Source organism: Meles meles, chromosome 1, assembly GCF_922984935.1.
Source record: "Meles meles chromosome 1, mMelMel3.1 paternal haplotype, whole genome shotgun sequence".
Lineage (NCBI taxonomy): Eukaryota > Metazoa > Chordata > Mammalia > Carnivora > Mustelidae > Meles > Meles meles.
Window position 1 is genome coordinate 16363669 of NC_060066.1, and position 21180 is coordinate 16384848.

A 21180-nucleotide genomic window follows, 5' to 3' on the forward strand; every position below is an offset into this window, starting at 1 on the left:
AATAATTTTAGGAACATATTATGAGCAACTATATGCCAACAAATTAAGCAGTCTGGAAGAAATGGATGCATTCCTGAAAATTTATAAACTACCAAACCTGAAACAGGAAGAAATAGAAAAATCTGAACAAACCCATAACCAGCAAGGAAATTGAAGCAGTAACCAAAAACCTCCCCCCAAACAAGAGTTCAGGGCCAAATGGCTTCCCAGGGGAATTCTACAAAACATTTAGAGAAGAAATAATACCTATTCTACTGAAGCTGTTTCAAAAAATAGAAATGGAAGGAAAAGTTCCAAACTTATTCAGTGAGGCCAGCATTATTTTGATCCCCAAACCAGACGAAGACATCATCAAAAAAGACAATTACAGATTAATATCCTTGATGAACATGAATGCCAAAATACTCACCAGGATACTAGCCAAAAGGACCCAAAAATATGTTGAAAAGATTATCCACTGGGGCACCTGGGTGGCTCAGTGGGTTAAAGCCTCTGCCTTCAGCCCAGGTCATGAGCTCAGGGTCCTGGTCCCTGCTTCGGGCTCTCTGCTCAGCAGGGAGCCTGCTTTCCCTTCTATCTCTGCCTGCCTTTCTCTCTTCTTGTGATCTCTGTCTGTCAAATAAATAAATAAAATCTTAAAAAAAAAAAAAAATTATCCACTATGACAAAATGGGATTTATTCCTGGGCTGCAAGGGATTTATTCCTGGGCTGCTTGCATCCTGAGCAAGGATGGCTCAACATTTGCAAATCAATTAGCATGATACATCACAATAAAAGAAAGAACAAGAACCATGCATGCGATCCTCTCAGTAGATGCAGAAAAAGCATTTGACAAACTATAGCATCATTTCTAGATTATAATTCTCCACAGTGTAGGGATAGAGGAAACATAGCTCAATATTATAAAGCCATCTGTGAAAAGCCCACAGCGAATATCATTCTCAGTGGGGGAAAAACTAAGAGTTTTCCCCTAAGGTCAGGAACATGACAGAGATGCTCACTCTCAACACTGTTGTTCAACATAGTACTATAAGCCCTAGCCTCAACAATTAGATGACAGAAAAAAATAAAGGCATTCAAATTGGCAAAGAAGAAGTCAAACTCTCTCTCTTTACAGATGACATGATACTATATGCCGAAAACCCAAAGGACTCCACTCCCAAACTGCTAGAACTCATACAGCAGTTCAGCAAAGTGGCAGGATATAAAATCAATACACAGAAATCAGTTGCATTTCTATACACTAACAGTGAGACAGAAAGAGAAAGTAAGGAATTGATCCCACTTACAGTTGGACCAAAACCCATAAGAGACCTAGGAGTAAACATAACGAAAGGGGTAAAGGATCTGTACCCTAAAAACTACAGAACACTTATGAAAGAAATTGAGGAAGACACAAAGAAGTGGAAAAACATTCCATGTACATGGATTGGAAGAATAAATATTGTTAAAATGTGTATGCTACCCAGAGAAATCTACATATTCAATATAATCCCTAACAAAATACCAGCAACTTTTTTCACAAAGCAGAAACAAGCAATCCTAACATTTGTATGGAACCAGAAAAGACTCCCAATAGCCAGGAGAATGTTGAAAATGAAAACCAAAGCTAGTGGCATCACAATGCTAGACCAAGCTATATTACAAAGCTGTAATCATCAAGACAGTATGGTACTGGCACAAACACACAGACACACAGATCAATGGAACAGAATAGAGAACCCGGAAATGGACCCTTACCTCCATGATAAACTAATCATCGACAAGGGAAGAAAGAATACCCAATGGAAAAATACAGTTTCTTCAATAAATAGTGCTGGGAAAATTTGGACATCCACACGTAGAATAATGTAACTGGACCATTTTCTTACATCATACTCTAAAATAAAGTTAAAATGAATGAAAGACCTAAATGTGAAGCAGGAATCCAGCAAAATTCTAGAGGAGAATACAGGCAGCAACCTCTTCAACCTAAGCTGCAGCGACTTCTTGCTAGACACGTCTCCAAGGCAAGGGAAACAAAAGCAAAAGGAACTATTGGGACTTTGCCAAGATAAAAACCTTCTGCACAGCAAAGGAAACAGTCAACAAAACTAAAAGGCAACATATGGAATGGGAAAATATATTTGCAAATGACTTATCAGATAAAGGGCTAGTATCCAAGATCTATAATGAACTTACCAAACTCAACACCAAAAGTAAAGGGTCCAGTCAAGAAATGGGCAGAAGACATGAACAGTCATTTCTCCAAATAAGATACACAAATGGCCAACAGACACATGAAAGAATGCTAGATCCCTTAGCATCAGGGAAGTACAAATCAAAACCACAAAGAGACACACCACCTTACACCGGTTAGAATGGCTACAATTAACAAGACAGGAAACACAGATGTTGGCAAGGATGCAGAGAAAGAGGAACCCTCTTACACTGTTGGTGGGAATGCAAACTGGTACAGCTATTTTGGAAAACAGTATGGAGTTTCCTGAAGAAGTTAAAAATAGAGCTGCCCTACAATCCAGTGATTGCACTATTTCATATTTACCCCAAAGATACACATGTAGTGATCCAAAGGAGCACCTGCACCCCAATGTTCATAGTACCAATGTCCACAATAGCCAAACTGTGGAGAGCTAAGATGTCCATCGACAGATAAATGGATAAAGAAGATATGGTATATATATACAATGGAATATTACTCAGCCGTCAGAAAAGATGAATACTTTTTTTACATCAATGTGGATGGAACTGGAGGGTATTATGCTGAGTGAAACAGGTCAAACAGAAATACAATTATCATACCATTTCACTCATATGTGGAATATAAGAAACAGTGCAGAGGATGGGAAGTCATCAGAGAGGGAGAAAACCCATGAGAGACTTTTAACTATAGGCAACATGGTTTAAGATGTTGGAGGGGAGGAGGGGGGATGGGGTAATTGGGTGAGGGGCATTAAGGAGGGCACATGATATGATGAGCACTGGGTGTTATACACAAATGATAAATAATTAAACATTATGTCTGAAACTAATGACTAATGAAACTAATGTACTATATGTTGGCTAATTCAATTTATTTTTTTATATTTTTTAAAGATTTTATTTGAGAGAGAGAGAGAGAATGAGAGAGCACAAGATGAAGGAGGGTCAGAGGGAGAAGCAGACTCAGAACCCGTTGTGGGACTTGATCCTGAAGTCCCAGGATCATGACCTGAACCAAAAGGCAGTCACTTAATCAGCTGAGCCATCCACGCACTTAAAAAAACTTAAAAAAAATTAAAAATTAAAGAAATCTCTATGAAATGACAGATAAGAGAGAAAGAAATAATTGTACTTCTATGTTTATTATTTTTTAAGCCGGAAATATACAGTTAACAAGTTACAACATTAATTAGGTTAGGAAATGTGATGATTAATTGGGTGCTGTTAATGTCCTCATCATTACTGCTCGCCAACTCTTGTTCTTAGCTGTTATGTGACTGGCCTACCTCAACCTAGGAATGAGTTAGTTGCCCTGAAGTTGACTAGATACTAGTCTAGGTTGCACTGAACCCCCAGGTCCGGTGTTATGTTCCCCAGAGGTTAATGAGGTAATAGTATTTTATAATCCAGGTAGAAATCCAGGTAGAAGTTTCTTTTCTACACAAGGTGCATGTTGCAGTACACTTTTAAATGCTAAATAAAATTACAAAATCAGACTCAAATGCTTTCTTTTTTCATTTGGGGGTGGTGGTGGTGCTTAGCTAAGGCATGCATTTTTTTTAAGGCATTTATTTTTAAAAATTATTAAAAATGACTTTTACAATTACAATCTTTAGTCTAAAAGACTTAATTGGAATTTAGTAAGTTAAATATTTAAGTTCCTTGCTATTTCTAAAGAGTATTTTCACTTTTCAAAATTGAGTTTTTATAAATATATTACGTAATCATGTTAACTTGCTTCTTTTAAAAATATTGTTTTGTAGCTTTTTAAAAACAACCTTTTTTAAGCTTTTTCCTGTTTGGTGCTTTTTTAAAATTTAATATGATTTGTTTAAATTATTTTGTATATGACATAGTTTGCATTTTAATTTTGTATTCTTTACTCAATAAATTCTTTATAAATTTTACCTTACCCTTTAGAACTTTTGATTTTATTATAAGTCTGAAGGCTTATTCATAATGTTCATAGATTGGTTAAGACCTGTAATCTCCAAATTGTTGCTTAAACCAGTAGTTTCATCTCTTTTCTTATCATAAATCTCTGATTAGGCCAAAATGTGATTTGTGTTACCAAGTCTACTTTCTGTACTTCCTGCAGAAAATGCTGGGTGAGGCCTAGAGCAAATAGTAGGTAGTCAAAAGATCAGAAACTGGATAATTGGACACTTAAATTATTATTTTTAATTAAAAAATAATATATGCACTAAATTGTTCCTTTTATGTAATTTCAGAGTACAGTTGCTTTGGTACTTCTCTTATTAAGTACATTGTAAATGATTTTAAATTGTTCCCTTGATTTGTGATCTTATATTGATGTTTATGTCATGGTAACAGACTAAAATAAGTTACCACATTTAGAATTATCATTGCCTTGAAAGCGTAATAGAGAAGGAGACTCCTCTTTTTGTTTTTCAGATTTTCTTTGTTTTTTTTTCAAGTTTGGATTTATACTTCGTAAAATATGGTTAAGTTTAATGATGGAATGTTTATGAGCTTGACAAATTATGGTTTCTATTAAATATAATGAAACTCATTCTATATGTCAAGGGGTCTAGTTTTGTTTTCCAACATCATCATTGCAAATGTTATAATTTTATAATAGAGACTAAAATGTAGAAACTATGGGTGTTCTACTTACATTTCTTCAACCAAAATGTTTTGATTTTCAGTTTAAGATGTATCTCTAAGTAGAGTAACTTACTTAAAAAACAAATATGGGGCACGTAGGTGGCTCTGTCAATTAGGCGGCCGACTCTTGGCTACCACTCAGTGTATGATCTCAGGGTCCTGGGATCCAGCCCCATGTTGGGCTCCACACTCAGCAGGGAGTCTGCTTGAGGATTCTCTCTCTCCCTGTCCTTTTTGCCCTTTCTCTGTCTCTAAAATAAATTAAAAGATCTTTAAAATAAAAAAAAAAAATACACCAGGCATACCTTATTCTAAAAAGTATTCTAGAAATGCTTATTAATATTAGAAGGTATTTTTAATGAGAATTATTTTTAAAGGGAAATATAATTAAAGAGAGATTTACTCATATCATAAGCTTCTCAGACCTATCCTTCCTAATTGTTTTATTAGAATATTTTATCAATTAAAATAACTTGACAATTGATTAGGGCTTAGAAATTTCTTTCAAGGATTTGTTTTAATGACACTTAACCTACATTATGAAAACATGAAAATATTTTTAGTAGAATGTAACATTGAAAAAATAAAAATGCAGCAAGATGGGAATAATTTGACATTTTCTTTCTGAGAGAAATTTTGCAAAATTTTAAAAATCCTTAAATCCCTCCCTCCCTTATTCCCTCTCTTCCTCCCTTCCTTCTTTCCTTCTTTTCCACCTAGTATTGCCACTTAGGAATCTACCCTAAGGAACTTTCAGAGAAACTTAGAAAGATTTAGGTACAAGTTTATATTAGTATTCTTTGTGAAAGTGAAAAAGAATAAAGATAAGTATCTATCTAGTAATAGGGGATTAGTTAACTATTATACTTCATATGATGAAAAAAATGACAACAATAACATCATTACATTAAAAATTCTAAAGATGAGGGAAAATATTCGCCAGATAATAATGCTGTATTAAAATGACAGAATACCATTGTATGTATACATCTCTAGAAAAAATATTGAAGGATAATACATCAAAATGTTTATTTCTGATAAGTTATGGGTAGTTTAATTTCCTTTTTTTGTTCTTCTGAATCTCTTTAACTTTCCACAGTAAACATGTATGGTCTTCGTAATTGAAAAATGTAACTTCTTCCTTTAGATAAGCCAAAGGAATTTAGTATTTTAAATGTTATTTTCTCATTTTGCTTAAAAATTCTTAAGTTAAAAAAACCAAACTCAATATCCTCATGTTTTTAATATATATAAATGTGAATAAATAAATATTTGTGTGTAAATTATGTATATGTGTACATAAGGCATCTATGTGTGCATATAAATATGGCTTGTTTAATATAGGTTGTTTATAGTAAATTCTGATTAAAGCAATCAGTTTTGGCTGAAAAACACAATCAAAGGCACAAAGTATTATATGGCTAGGTTACAGATAGTTGTTCTTTTTCCAGAGGTTCTATTATAAAACTTGCATGTTGATATTCCTGAAAGCCCAATTTAAAAGAATTTTCTACTTTATTCTAAGCATTAATACAAAAGGTAAATTTTAGTATACTTGTGGCACTGATAAAAATATTTGAATACATAAGTTACCTTTTAATTATGAAGAATTTTAAGATATTTTGTTAAAACCAGTAAGAATTTTCTAGGAGTAAAGCAAATGTGAGCCTTAAAACGATAATAGTAGTTCTATGGTTAGAGGTCATATCATGATTGCACTAATATAGACTTGATTGTAGGATTACTGTCCCAAATATATGTCCTAGGAAAAGCTTCTTCCGAATCTTAACCAATAAGAAATTATTGATTACCTTCCAATATAGGAAAAAGAAAAAAAAAGTTAACTGGAAATGAGTTTGTTAGAGCCTGCAATAAGCAAGCCAGTTTTATCTACTAGATTCCATTTTAGGTTAAAAAAAAGGCAATAATAAATGATTGGCCAGGAATTTATTTTGAAACAAATTTTGAGAACATGACTGAGGCAGGATACAGAAACCTTTAGACCTATGTCTTATAGCAAAACCTGAGAACCTCTGGCACAGCTGAGATGCTTTCTATTCATCTGTTTTCCCTGTAGTGCTTAGCATTGTGCTGTATATTAGGAGTATCTGTGTGCACAATGGAGTCTGATCTAAAGATATCAAGTTTAGACCATTAGATGGCTAATCAACAAGGAATCACAGTAGAGGGACTGAAAAAACCCATGTCCTAGTAACTCATTTGCCCAGATCTAGGGAATCTCCTTGTGTGCTGTTCTCTGAGGCTCCCTTTAAACTAATCTCTCTCCCTCCCTCTCTTTTTAAAAATATCTCTGCATTTGAAATCTCTCATTTCTCCCTTTGCTGTTCTCTTCCTAGTCTAACATTCCTTTTTCTTTAAGTGAATACAGTGAATACAACTTAAATATTTATGTTTATATTTATGTAACAAAATATAAAAAGCAGCTAGATTAAATACTTGTTCATTCTTGAAATAGGAGGAAAAAAATCCTTAATTGTGTTTTCTTTTGACTCGCTTGTAATTTCTTTATGTTTTTTTTATGTGACAGTGTCCTCATTTTTATACTTCCTAAATAGAAAATAATTGGGCATTAAAGTGATGATCATGATGCATTTTAATATTCTAATTCATCAAAAAATTCCTTTTTAAAAAATTTTAGTATTACTTAGGTAGTAACAGTATTTTACAAGCTACAACAGGTCTCTGGTTGCTTCAGTTAATTAGAAAAGTAATTGAATACCTCATGCTTTGTACAGTCTAAAAAGTTACAGTTTCATTTATTTAAAAAAAGTAAAATTGCTTTATATGTTTTAAATTGTTTTCTGGAATCTTCCTGGGTTACTGAAGCAAAACAAAATGTTGAAAGTGTCAAAAAATCTTATATTTAAACATACAAGATTTTTCTTAGGTTTTTCTAGATTCATAGTAAATATCTAGGATTTTGTGTTAGAAAAAGATTTATTTATGTATTGTAATAAGTGAATGTATTTAAATTCTCAAGGATTGATTGGAGGAAGAAATAGTTCCATTTCAAATAATTTTCATTTTAATTTGATACAGTATAAATTAGCAATTTGCAAACAACTGTCTTCTCTTATTTACCCTCCCTTGGGCACATTTTTAAATGTGAAATCAAAAGGAAAAACATGCTATAAGTAAATATTCTCTCATAAATGCTTGATGGTAATTTTCCTAACCTGTGTGTTTCTTTTTTTGTTGTTGTTGTTTTCTTTTTTTAAGGGTGGGGAGGAGCAGAGGGAAAGGCAGAGAGACAATCTCAAGTCCCAAAGGCAGAGCTTGATCTTACAACTCTGAGATCATGACTTGAGTTGAAATAAAAAGATGTTTTATTGAGCCACCCAGGTGCCCCTAACCTATGTATTTCTAAACATAGGACTCTACTAAGAGCAACTTTTCCCTCAATCAATGAGAAATATTTAAGAAAGGGGAAAATGTAAGGAAGTCTGGATGTTATTTTTTGCCACTGTTATGGATAAACACTTACACTTTGGGAAGACAGAACAGTTACCATTCCATTAAGGATTTTCTTGTCTGTGTTTGTGAGGGATACGGATGTTTCACTTTTTGTTTTTTGTCATTTCATGGTTGGGTTTTTATTTTTAGGATTATTCTGGGAATATAAGTTGGGAAGTATTTCTTTATCTTCTATTTTTTGAAAGAGTTTATGAGTTTGTGTTTAAGGTTAGTGGTTTTTTGTTTAAGAATTCGATAAATTTCAGCAATGAAACCATCTGGGCCTGGAGGGGTTTTTTTGTGTATGTATTTGATGACAAATTCAATTTTATTAATGTATAGAAATATTCAGATTTTTTTGTTTTATTTCACATCAGTTTTGATAAATTGTATCTTTCAAATATATCCATTTCATCAGAGTTGTTGAATTTGTTGGCATAAAGTTATTCATAACACTCTGGCTCCTGTCGGATCTGTAGTAATGTCCCCTCCTTCATTCCTGATATTAGTAATTTGAGTTTTCACTCTATTTCTTGATCAGTGTATCTAGAGGTTTATTAGTTTTGTTGATCTTTTCAAAGAACCACCTTTTGCCTTTGCCTATTTCCTTTATTGTTTTCTATTAGTTAATTTCAGCTCTTTTCTTTTGTTATTGCCTTTTTATTTACTTAACTCTTGATTTAACTTGCTCTTTTTTTCATACCTTCTTAAGATAGAACCATAGGCCATTTATCTTAGATCTTTCTACTTTTAATGTAAGTAATTCAAACTTCCCTTCAAGCATTCATTTAGCTGCATACCATAAATTTTGATATGTTGTATTTTCACTTATATTCAGTTTGAAGTATTTTCTAATTTCCCTTTTGATTTCTTCTTTGGCCCCTGTATTTAGAAGATGTTCTTTAATTTTCAATTTTTTTTCTAGGTATCTTATTGTTATTGATTCCATTTTGGTCAGAGAACACATTCTTTATTATTTTAATCAAAAATTTATTGACATGTTTTATGGGTCATCTTATGGACTGTCTTGATGAATGTACCATCTCCACTTGAAAAGAATATTTATTCTGTAGATGTTGGGTGTCATTCAAGTATTAATTAGATCAGGATGATTGGTAGTATTGTTCAGATAAACTGTACGTTACTGGTATTTTTGTCTAGTTTCCTGTCAATTGCTGAGAAAGAGGATTTTATATCTAAGTATGATTGCAGAATTGTTTATTTTGCCCTTTAATTCTGTCAGATTTTGTATCATGCATTTTCAAGCTGTCTTATTGGCATAATTAAATTGTTATTATGCCTTTTGATGAATTAATTCTTTTATCATTCTGAAATGTCCCTGGTTCTGGTCATATTCTTTAAGTCTACTTTATATGATAATATAACTACTCCAGCTTTTGTAAGCTTAGTGTTTATATAGTGTATCTTTTACCATCTATTTTCAACCACCAAAGATACCTTGTGGATATCTTACAGTTGGGCCTTGCTTTTTTATCTGTTTTGAAAATCTCTGCCTTTTATTTGGAGTGTTTAGTCCATTAACATTGAATGTAATTATTGTTGTGATAGGTTATAGGTTTGCTATTTTACTGTTTAATGTTTGTCTCTCTGTTCTCATTTCCTGCATTGTTTTGCCTTAACTTAATATTTTTTAAAAATTCTCTTCAAGTTATTTACTATCTTTTTAACTGTAACCTCATTGCATTTTGTCTGTAAGTGTGATCACTCCAGACATTACAAATATGCATTCTTACTTCTTCATAGACTATTTAGAGCTAATGTTGTATCATGTAGTAGACACTGTAGAAATATTACAACCAAATTACCAAATTGGTCAATTTGTAACTTCCTTCATCCTTTATGCTCTGGTGTTATATGAATGACATCTACATATGTTATAAATAAACACTATAAGACAGTTATAATTTTTTTCTTTTTAGATAGGTCTACCTAATTTAAATTACTAGGAAAAAGTAGTTTTTTATATTTACCCAATATTTACCATTTCTGATACTCTTCATTCTTTCCTGAAGATTCTTCTGTCCAACTGGCATTCCTGTTCAGTCTAAAGAACTTGCTTTCACGTTTCCTATATTGTAGGTTGGCTGGCAACGTATTCTCATAGTTTTAGTTTATCTAAGATACAGTTTACCTTCATTTTTGAAAGATATAATCTTTCTGGATATAGAATACTGGGTTGACAGCTTTTTTTTTTCTTCTTGAAGTATATATAAATCATTGTTTTACTTTATTTAATATGTCTTTTTTTGTGACTGCTTTCAAGATTCCTTTTTCTTTATCACTGATTTTCTTCATTCTTAGTCTACCAGAGGTTCCTTGAACTTTCTTGAATCTTTTGAACTTTTGTCTTCCACCAAATTTGCTAAATTATTAGGCATAATTTATTTAAATTACTTTTGGTCCTATTCTTTCTTTTCCCTTTTGGAACTCTAGTTATACATGTATTGACTTTTTGATATTTAGCCACAAGTCTCTGAGACTGATTTATTATTTCTCAATCCTTTTATTTTCTGTTCTTCAGATTGGGTTATTTTTATTGATCTATTATCATGTTTGTTCTTTGTTTTTTAACTTCCATTTTGCTTTCAAGCCTATCCAATTAATTAAAAAATTTCAGTTAATATATTTTTCATTCTAGGACTTGAGTTTGGTTCCTTTTTATAGTTTCTATTTGACTATGTTTTCATTTATATCTTTGAATATAATTTTGATTGCTACTTTAAAGTCCTTTTCTGCTACTTGTAACATTTGAAACAGTTCAGAATTGATCTCTGTCTATTGTATTTTCTCCTGAAAATGGGTCATGTTTTCTAGTTTTTTCGTTTGTGCAATAATTTTGGATTATATCTTAATATAATTCTGCAGTTACCATGTTGTAGATACTCTAGATTATGTTATTCTTCTAAAAAATATCAGGTTTTCTTTACTTGTTTTAATCAGTTGATGGTTAGGCTCAAACTGAAAACTCTGTGTTTTTGTTTGTAGCTCAAATCTTCAGTTATTTTACCCTTAGCTAGCCTTTTTTTTTTTTTTTTTTTTTCTCTGCAAATGTGCAGTTCACAGGTCAGCCATATATTGGAACTGACTGTATATACAGGATTTAGGGCTCCTTTCTGACTCTATCCTTTCCAGGACTCCCCTTTCACTTTCCAGGGGCTTTGGTTATGTTGCACTCTGTCCACTGCTTCTTCAGGCCTGAAAGACTGAAGATTTGTTGTTTGAGTTTTAGTTGCTTTACATATGGTGGGTTGAGGTCTGCCCTCAGGCCAAAAGCTGCTTATAAGCAGGTAACTCACTTAGTTCTATTCCTTTTTCTAAGTGTTAATTCCTTTCCAGAATCAACCTGTTTTTGGTCATTTTCTAGTGCATTTAAGTAGTTACTTATTTGTTATATGTTTGTGTATAGTTATTTATGTAGGAGAATTGGTGTTGTAGGAGGTTACTAAGCCAGTAGTGGAAGTAGAACCAGATTTTTTTAAGCTAAAATAATTGGAAAATATGGTATGGTGAAGTACAATCTTACTGGTTTTCTTTCTTTTTTTTTTTTTTTTTTGAGATATTCAGAAAAAGAAGAAAGCATGATCTATAGTACACACACACACACACACACACACACACACACACACACTGAAAGAACTAGTTTTTCTGACTCCAAAGTCTTCTTAATGAAACATTAGATTAGAATATATTTCCAATATAAGGACAAATAGTTTACCATATGTCAAAAGAAAATTTTGTATAGATTTTTAAAACCTATATAGATTGTGTGGGCTTATTTCCAAGGTGGAGTTCTGTTGTATATTGTACATCCAAAGTTTTTCACTTCTGACATATATAGTTTTGATTCAGTTAACATAGCTAAGAAGGTAACTTACAGTGTCAGAGTCCTCAAAATGTCAATTTATGATTTTAAAAATTTTTGGTGGATTATTTCCAGTATGATTTCCACTTTCTAGGAAATGTTTCTTTCATGTTTCCTCTTGCTACTCAATAGGCTCTTTGTGAAGCAGGAGGCAGAACCGCTGCTTTGATTTTACTTTAATCTCTGTGCCAGTGGTTTTCCTCCTTGCTCTATCTCCTTTATATTTCTTTCTCTTTCTCAGTCTTTAAAAAATTTATCTTTTCATTACTTTTAATTTTTTAACCCTTACGGGTAATAGGAAAGGAAGTTTAGGAATATTGATTATATTATTTGGTTGTTTTCCCTTTGCTGCACCTTATATGTTTGCCTACCTCTTATCCTTTCTTCTTAGGACTTGTAAATATTTTCAATATTATGCTCAATATGAATATGTAGGGAATTTGAAGAAGTAAAAGCAAGGACTCTGTATATTCTCATTCTATTGGGAAGGTCCTGCTTGTTGAATTTTTAGGTATTTCAAGATGTTCCAGTCAACTGACAAGGACTTCTCCTCACAGTGTCAGAACTGTAGTGATGATGAGAGTAATGCAACTAGCAAATAGTTCTGGTATGTAACCACTTTTGCATGTTTACTTCAGCAGAAATCTCTGTGGAGTAGAGTGGTATCCTGTATTCCTTGTTAACATTTGGAAAACCATTTGCATGCTTTCAAAATCGATTTTTAGGTAATGATATTAGTCAATAAATAGAGAATATTTTAATCAGATGTGAAATTCTGCAAAGATTAGTATATCTTTTTTTCATAACTCATTTAAATAAAGGGAAAACAAAATGTAAACTTGCATTCTTAGAACTTTCTGAATAATATGATAATTGATTAAACTCAAGGCTTTAGTGTACTTCTTATTGCAAAACCATTATGGTACTCTATGTGTTTTTAGTAAAATACCATTCATAAATATGGACGATACTTCTTTTTTATATAGCTTATCAGTGGAGACTTACTTGCTTTTTACTTTTCTAAAACTAAATTCTTTAGTTCTTATGTTGTTGTAGATTATAAATAAATATTTTAGAAAATATATATCCAGTTTGTAATGTATTTCTTTAGACAGGATGGTTATACTAAATCTTTAGAACAGGGTGATCTGTGGTGTGGGTTCTTCTCCATAGACTGTCAGTTAATTCTTTTGGATTGGATGAGGATAAAGAAAGTATGTTCTCTGCCATTTTACCATAGCTTACTCTTGTACTTATACAAAGGGTGAGATGGTTATTGTTATGAGATTGGATACATTGCTTCTTTATAATGTTAATTTTTAGATTTAGTGATGGTACTTAAAGATACTTTGATTTATACTTGGGAAAAGTTTGTGTGCTTATTATGCTATATATTATAAATAGTTTATTGTTACTTATGATTTTGAATAGCACCCTCCTTTTGGGGGTCATTTTATTGTGTAGAATATTCTGTCTTATCCAATAGTATATAGGTTTCAAAACTCAAAATATTCAGTACATTATCAAGGGAGATTAAAGAACAGAACACAATCCAGTGAAGTCATTGTTGTCATACATTGCTTTAAAAATATTATTTTCTGTTTATTAAAGGATATCTAGATTTATTTGAATATTCTTTTTTCTGCTATCAATGTTTGTTTGTGTATATAACACCTAAGTCATCTATGACTGCATCTCAAATAAGGATAGCTGTATTTCAGAGGACTTTTTTTGTAATTAATGTAAACAGGCTTATTATATAGATGCAAGGACTTAACACAAAAATGAAAAACTAATGATTACCCAGTGTCATAGGTTCCATGGTAGATTTGTAACTCAAGTTCAGTTTTGTTTTCTAGCCTTGTAATTTAATCCATACCAAGTATTATTTTCTGTGTGAATAACTTTGGTCCATTAACCTACAAAAATTTATAAATAAACTTTGATATTCTTACACATTATAAATCTTCTGGTTTTTTTTTTATTGTAATAAAAAAGGAATCATGCTATAGTAACTAATTCTTGTCCTAAACCCTATTTTTCCCCTTTAGAAAAGTTGGAAGCTCCACCACCCACCCCAGGACAGCTGAGATATGGTAATAGTTCTATAATTGTTAAATATTTATATATCTGTCTTTTAGACATAAAAAAACTGTATCATTTCTATTAATATAGAAGAGTGAGTAAATTTAATGTTTCCAGATAGAGTGGGTTATCTTATTTATCATGTTGAAACAAAAAGTTTATAAGCTTGGTTTATAACATATTACAATATTATGGAATTTCTACTATTGTTAATAGTATCTAACATTGTTAAACTGTTGTCACCATCTAGAACTAAAAGTATACTTATGGTTAGGTTTTCTTAATTCCCATAAAAAAGAATATATTTACTTTAGTTTGGGTTTAAGTTAGGTAATTTCAGAACTAGACAGTCTGAGCTAGGTAGAACTGTTCTCTGGTGGAGAAAATACTTACAGCTTGCTGTTTGTGATGATGAGGAAAGTTAAGTTCATTTAAGACCACCACGAAGAAGAAGCTTATAATGGTGCTGGTGTACTTTCTTTACTCTGTTAAGATGGGAATAAATAGTCAAGGCTAACATGGGCATAATGTAAAACAGTTTAGAGTCTTATAAAGACAACAAAAGAAGAGAATGTTTTAACAGTACAGTGAATTCAAGTAGGTTGTAGGTGAAAGCTAAATACTAGATGTGATTTGCTATTAGAGAGTAGTATTTCCCAAAGGAAATTGAAGAAATCACAAATTAATAGGAGACCTTTGGATACTAGAGAGCAAATTTACAAGATTTTTAAAAACTTAATTAACTACCCAGTTCTTTTTTTCTCCAAGAGGTAGAGTATAATTTATATTAGAAATAAATAACTTTTCCCAAATACCAAAACATTTAAGAATTCTTTAAGACTTTTCTTCCCCTAGTAGCTTTTCCTGATCCTCCTAGCCTAGGTTCATGCAAATTCATGTTCATAACAGTGGATAGTACTATTATCAATTTTTTGCTTCTATTGAAATTAACTGTTGATATGGTATGTTATCATACCCAAACTTCTTGAGAGTTGGTACCCAAGTCTTACATATCTTCATATGTAATGCCTGATGGAATGTCTGGTACATGTTTATTTAACAATTTGAAAATTGTATTTTTTCCTTTGTGTTGATAATAAATTTTTTACTTATAGGACACATTTATTTAGGTCTAAGCATAAACACATGATTATTTTATTAAAGTTGCTTATTATAAAAATTTGAATGTCTAATAGTTAAGCAACAAGACTTGGGCAAAATCAAAGAACTCAGACTAGACTATTTTTTTTTTAAAGATTTTATTTATTTATTTATTTGACAGAAAGATCACAAGTAGACAAGAGAGGCAGACAGAGAGAGGGGGGGGAAACAGGCTCCCCACTGAGCAGAGAGCCCCATGCGGGGCTCGATCCCAAGACCCCGAGACCAAGACCTGAGCTGAAGGCAGAGGCTTAACCCACTGAGCCACCCAGGTGCCCCAAGACTAGACTCTTTAATTGAAAAATCCCATTTCATTAATCTGCTATTTGATTTTTACTATCTTTTAAATACCTTTAAATATAATTTATTTATTTAAATACCTTTTAAAAATAATCTTTATAATTAAAAGGATGCTACTTTTAATCTTGAACATTCTTATTTGATAACAAGAAGAAATCTGAAATGACCGAGGATACATATACCCTTTTCCTGTGATCTTAGTCTTCAGTAGTGGTTTTGGGTAGAGTGTTGTTTTGTTTTGTTTTGTTTTGTTTACTGCTTATTAGCCTTTCCTGGGTTGGCGCAGAACTCGCTAGAGTAATGTCAAACTTCAATAACTTCTGGATTATATTTTAATTAACACTTGGACTTAACTGCATTAAAAAGAAAAACATTCTAAAGTCACTGAACATACACAACCAATTCACTTAAGGAACTATTTTTGCTGGATATGTTATAAAACTCACAAGTTTGATGTTTATCTAAAAAAGTCATCAGTTGAATTGATGTTGGCTATATCTTGGCAATTTTATAGATGAATCAGAATAAAGTCTTTTAACTCTCCCAGCTTTTAATCTGTTTCACAGTCTGCCTTCAATTCTCTTAATATGGAATTCCCTTCCTTTCCAGGTTAGTGATCCTCAACTTAATTAACTAATGTTCATTAAGTGTCTGCAATGCACTATGCATTCTGCAATGTGCTGAAGATGCAAATATGAAAAAAGGCTGAATGTTTAAAAAATATATAGGTATTAGTTCTTCCTAGTTACACTTCTATTATGTCAGGTCATTCAGATTCTGTATTAGATAGATAAGATAGGTATGCCTTTATTAGGAAGAAGCCAACTTACATTTTGATTTAAATCAAATAGTTTGTGAAAACTTTCGGGGATACCGATATTGTGAGGGGGGAGAAGATTGCATATAGATGGCAAATATAGATGAGATGATTACGTTTCTCACATTTGTTCAAAAATTGTTTAGTGAGTAAAAGTGGCCATTTAGCTTCCCTAAAATTTGATTCAGATTATTTTTTATTATTTCTAACATGGATATTAATTTTATGATATCAGTTTTTAGGTATAAGAAACAGATTGATATCAATAGCAATTAAACAGGTAAAACATGTACTTGTAATATGTATTTACTTATTTGTTCTGCTGTTAACTGTAGTTCTTTGTACGTGTAGCTAGTAAGAAAACAACCCAGAAATCTAACACAATTATTTTTACATGTTACATGTTTTTAATTTTGTTTTGTTTCCCTAGTGTAGCTTCTAGGAAGTAATTAAGCTTATAGCAGGAGTAGAATCTTTTGGCTATAGGGAATTAAAAGCAAATTTCAAAGGTTGTCAGATCTGTTTAGGAGACTTTAATCATATGGTCTGTGTTCTCATTTAAAGTTATAGAAATCCTAAAATATATTTTCTGTTTTTGATGTTTTTCAGTATTCATCCACAATGCGATACCTTTCATTGGGTTTGGCTTTTTGGATAATGCAATAATGATTGTTGCAGTAAGTTCTTTCTTTTACCCTTCTATTTTGAGTTAATAAAGCAATTAGTGTAGTCTAAATTTTCCTAATAATTTATATATTCTGGCTATAAGACTTTAATTAACATCATAATGAACAAGGCTACTTTTTTACTATATTTCATGTTAATTAGACTATCATTCAGTTTTAAGGCATTATATGTATTAATCATTAAGACTTTTGGCAAACCATTGACCATAATAAACACATAATTATTAGGTCAATATTATTCTGTTCTAGTTTAAACATTCTTATTAAAGGAAAAAGTATATAAAATTTTCTGACGTTCTTTAATTTTATTGACAGTTCTCATCACATATATGTTATTTGGCTAGTTCCTTGTTTAGTTTTCCCATGGAGAATTGTTTTAAAGGGTGTTTTGATGTAGTCTATTTGACCTAAAGGTATTTTAAATTTTAGTTGAGAATACTGAGTGTATCTCATTTTTGTCTTTGTTCCATTGTAGTGTTAAAAAAAAGTTCCCCTTTGCTGTGGTTATTTTAATGTAAGTGTGTTCCTTAAGAGTGTTTAGTCTCTGAGAAGGCTTCTTTACCTTTCCTACCATCGAGTGATACATTTTGTTAATGAATACCAATATTGGTCCAATTTCAAAAGTCAGAGATGAATCTGTGGATTAAAATGCAAGTCTTCTAAAACTGCCCAGTGCTCTAACCACTCTCTTCATTGACTCTAACTTGAAAAAAATGATGTAAATGGTAGTTGTGCAGGAGACTGCTTTAAAAAAAAAATGATTTGGGGATCATTGTGTGAAAAATACATATGAGAGCAAGGGGTTTTTTGGTTTTCTTTTGTGTCTTGGAGGTCACATGTACTACAGATGGACATAAATAGAACATTTGATTTCAAAACAATAAAATTATACTAAAAGTATAACTTACATTGTGTAGATTATAAAATTTGCTTAAAGGATATCTAAAATTCTTAAGAGAATATCTGAAAAGAATTTTTTTTTTTTTGCTATTATATAGTCTCATCTTATATCCAGATTAATAGTGCTTAGTTATCCAGAAAGTCTGGCTCCTCTCCTGTGTTCATATAGTAGGAAGGTATCTTGCTGCCTCAATATTCACAGCAGGTACTCTAGAGTGCACACAGCTTGAATGTGGACGCACCCATTGTGTAGTTCTTTAGCAAAGCAGCCTGGCAAGAGCCTCTAAAATATAATTTCAGAATGCTAGTTTTTTGACTGCTCATGACATTTTTCCTAATATGTATACAAGAATTGGCCAATTTATGTGTCTGTGAATATGAGAATATATCTGTGAATATTAAGTAACTTAGAATCACACTGCTTTCAGTGAAATTATTAAAATTTGAGTTGGTTAGATTATTTCGTTATTAAATAATAAAGCATATCTCATCATAATGGAAACCCCATTATGATGAATTTATAAGCTGTAGGTAAGACTTGATGTGTTCTTAAATAGATTGGCTGAATTGAAGTTTCTCTGTGACAAATACTTCTTTCGGTTTTACACAATTCAGTATTTCAGTTTGTCTTAATTGACAGCTGGTATCCATACTACCACCTTCATTTTCATTTTTTTTCCATCTCAATAAGGCAGACCTTAGTTGAATACTAAAAAAACTATGCTTGCTACAAGGAAGTATTGAGATGATATATTTTGCATAAAGAAGGGTGAATAGAGATTTTGAAGAGAGATCAGAATAGGGAAACTGGGTAGCTTCATAGATCCTGCATTTCATAGTGTTATTATTTATTTGAAACAAATATCTAAAGTAACAGATACTCTGCATCTAAATACAGCTACGAACAAAGTGAAACACACACACTCTAGAGACAAATTATTATAGTGTGGTTTACTGTTTTCTGTTACTCAGGCCTGTGTCTCATAGTATAACCAAGAGTGAACTATTTGTCCAGGTCTGAGATGGTTGACTCCGAGTTAATAACACTTGTTCTTGAAGTTTACATTGAAATCCAGTTGCAGGGACATAATACCAGATTTTACTTATATAATACTGAAATACATGTTTAAACCACTGGCTTCAATACTTGAGTAAGAGCAGTTGTGTGGCAAAATTGTTATTCAGTGATAATTGCAAACTAGTTCAGGGACAGTGAAATTTCCCAAAGTGGTTTTATAATAAATAGAATGCTAAAACTAAAACATGTAAGTAATATAACTCTAGAATCTATACATAGGAAAATAAGTAGTCATCATTATCTTAAGAATGTTTTCTACCTTTTAATTATTTGAAAGCACTGATTTCCTTCTAACATTATGGGACAGCTATGATTGTTTTACGATAGTAAGTTAAGGAAATATTTGATTCTTCTTTTCTGTCATGTCATTGACATTTGATGTTTTCCTCTTCCCTGTTGTACTGTCTTGGTTGCTATCCTAGTTGTAGTCATCAAAACAAATTCCTATGTAACTTCCTGTAATAGACTGACCTTTATTGTTGGCTGCTGTTCATACTCAGCCTTTGGTTTCATAGTTCATTATATTTTTATATTACTAGGATTGCTTTTTACGACATTTTAGTGGGTTTTTTGGATTATGTATCTTAAAATTTAATTAGAATAGGATTTATTAGAATGCTAGAGTAGTTCAGTTGTACTCAGGTGATGAACCAGGTATAAATTTAAGATAACTAGTATTAGATGTACAAAATAAAACTTGATGTAACTGTGGGAAGAAGTAAAGACTGGTAGTCCGTTGTCCTCAAACTGTCTTTGATTTTATTTGAAGCTTTTATGTTATTAGAAGATCCTTCAGGTTTCTTAAATTCAACTAAATGATTAAGCACCTAAATACTTTTTTTTTCTCATTTTATTTATTTTTTCAGCGTAACAGTATTCATTCTTTTTGCACAACACCCAGTGCTCCATGCAAAACGTGCCCTCTCCATTACCCACCACCTGTTCCCCCAACCTCCCACCCCTGACCCTTCAAAACCCTCAGGTTGCCCCAACCTCCCACCCCTGACCCTTCAAAACCCTCAGGTTGTTTTTCAGAGTCCATAGTCTCTTATGGTTCGCTTCCCCTCCCCAATGTCCATAGCCCGCTCCCCCTCCCCCAATCCCACCTCCCCGCAGCAACCCCCAGTTTGTTTTGTGAGATTAAGAGTCATTTATGGTTTGTCTCCCTCCCAATCCCATCTTGTTTCATTTATTCTTCTCCTATCTCCTACCCCCCCATGTTGCTTCTCCATGTCCTCATATCAGGGAGATCATATGATAGTTGTCTTTCTCCGATTGACTTATTTCACTAAGCATGATACGCTCTAGTTCCATCCACGTCGTCGCAAATGGCAAGATTTCATTTCTTTTGATGGCTTAAAAAGTATTTAGGTGCTTAGTATACACAATGGAATACTAAGCACCTAAATACTTTTTAAGCAGATGTATTGCAAGCAGATTTTTGCTGGGGCACTCCTAGGGATAGTGATTCATTGCTGCTAAAGATGGTATATTTATTTTTTATATACTGTACATGTTAGGTGCCTTCGTTCTATATAAGTGCTCCAGTTTTTTGTGGGGTGTTTTGTGTGTGTGTGGTTTTTTTCCCCATCTATATATAAAGGTACACATCTTTATTCCTTACGCATGTTTTGTTCTTTTTTTCTTGGAGATGTGGTTCCTTCACAACCTTCCTTGTGATTTTAAATACCTGGGAGACTTTTATGCATCAGGCTGTTCTCTCCATATCCAGCAAGAATTTCATTTTATTTTTTTAAAGATTTTATTTATTTATTTTGAGAGAGAGTGAGAGAGAGAGAGCACGCACACAAGCAGGTAGAGCAGCAGGCAGAGGGAGAGGGAGAACCAGGCTCCCCACTGAACAGAGGGCCCAATGTGGGACTCAATCCCAGGACCCTGGAATCACGACTTCAGTTAAGGCAGCCACTTAACTGACTGAGCCACCCAGGCGCCCCAAGAATTGTG

The 21180-nt window shown here is 32.4% G+C and overlaps 1 protein-coding gene across 2 annotated transcripts in view; it reads left to right on the forward strand.

Annotated features, from left to right (window-relative positions):
• Positions 1-21180, forward strand: part of TMEM65 (transmembrane protein 65) — a 63423-nt gene that overhangs the window by 31149 nt on the left and 11094 nt on the right. The window contains exons 2-4 of one of the 2 annotated variants that reach the window (XM_046024677.1): positions 12700-12795; positions 14240-14284; positions 17161-17228. In XM_046024677.1, coding sequence (XP_045880633.1) covers positions 12700-12795; positions 14240-14284; positions 17161-17228 — 209 coding nt within the window. The remainder of the gene's footprint in view (positions 1-12699; positions 12796-14239; positions 14285-17160; positions 17229-21180) is intronic. The other variant, XM_046024686.1, reaches the window with a different exon arrangement.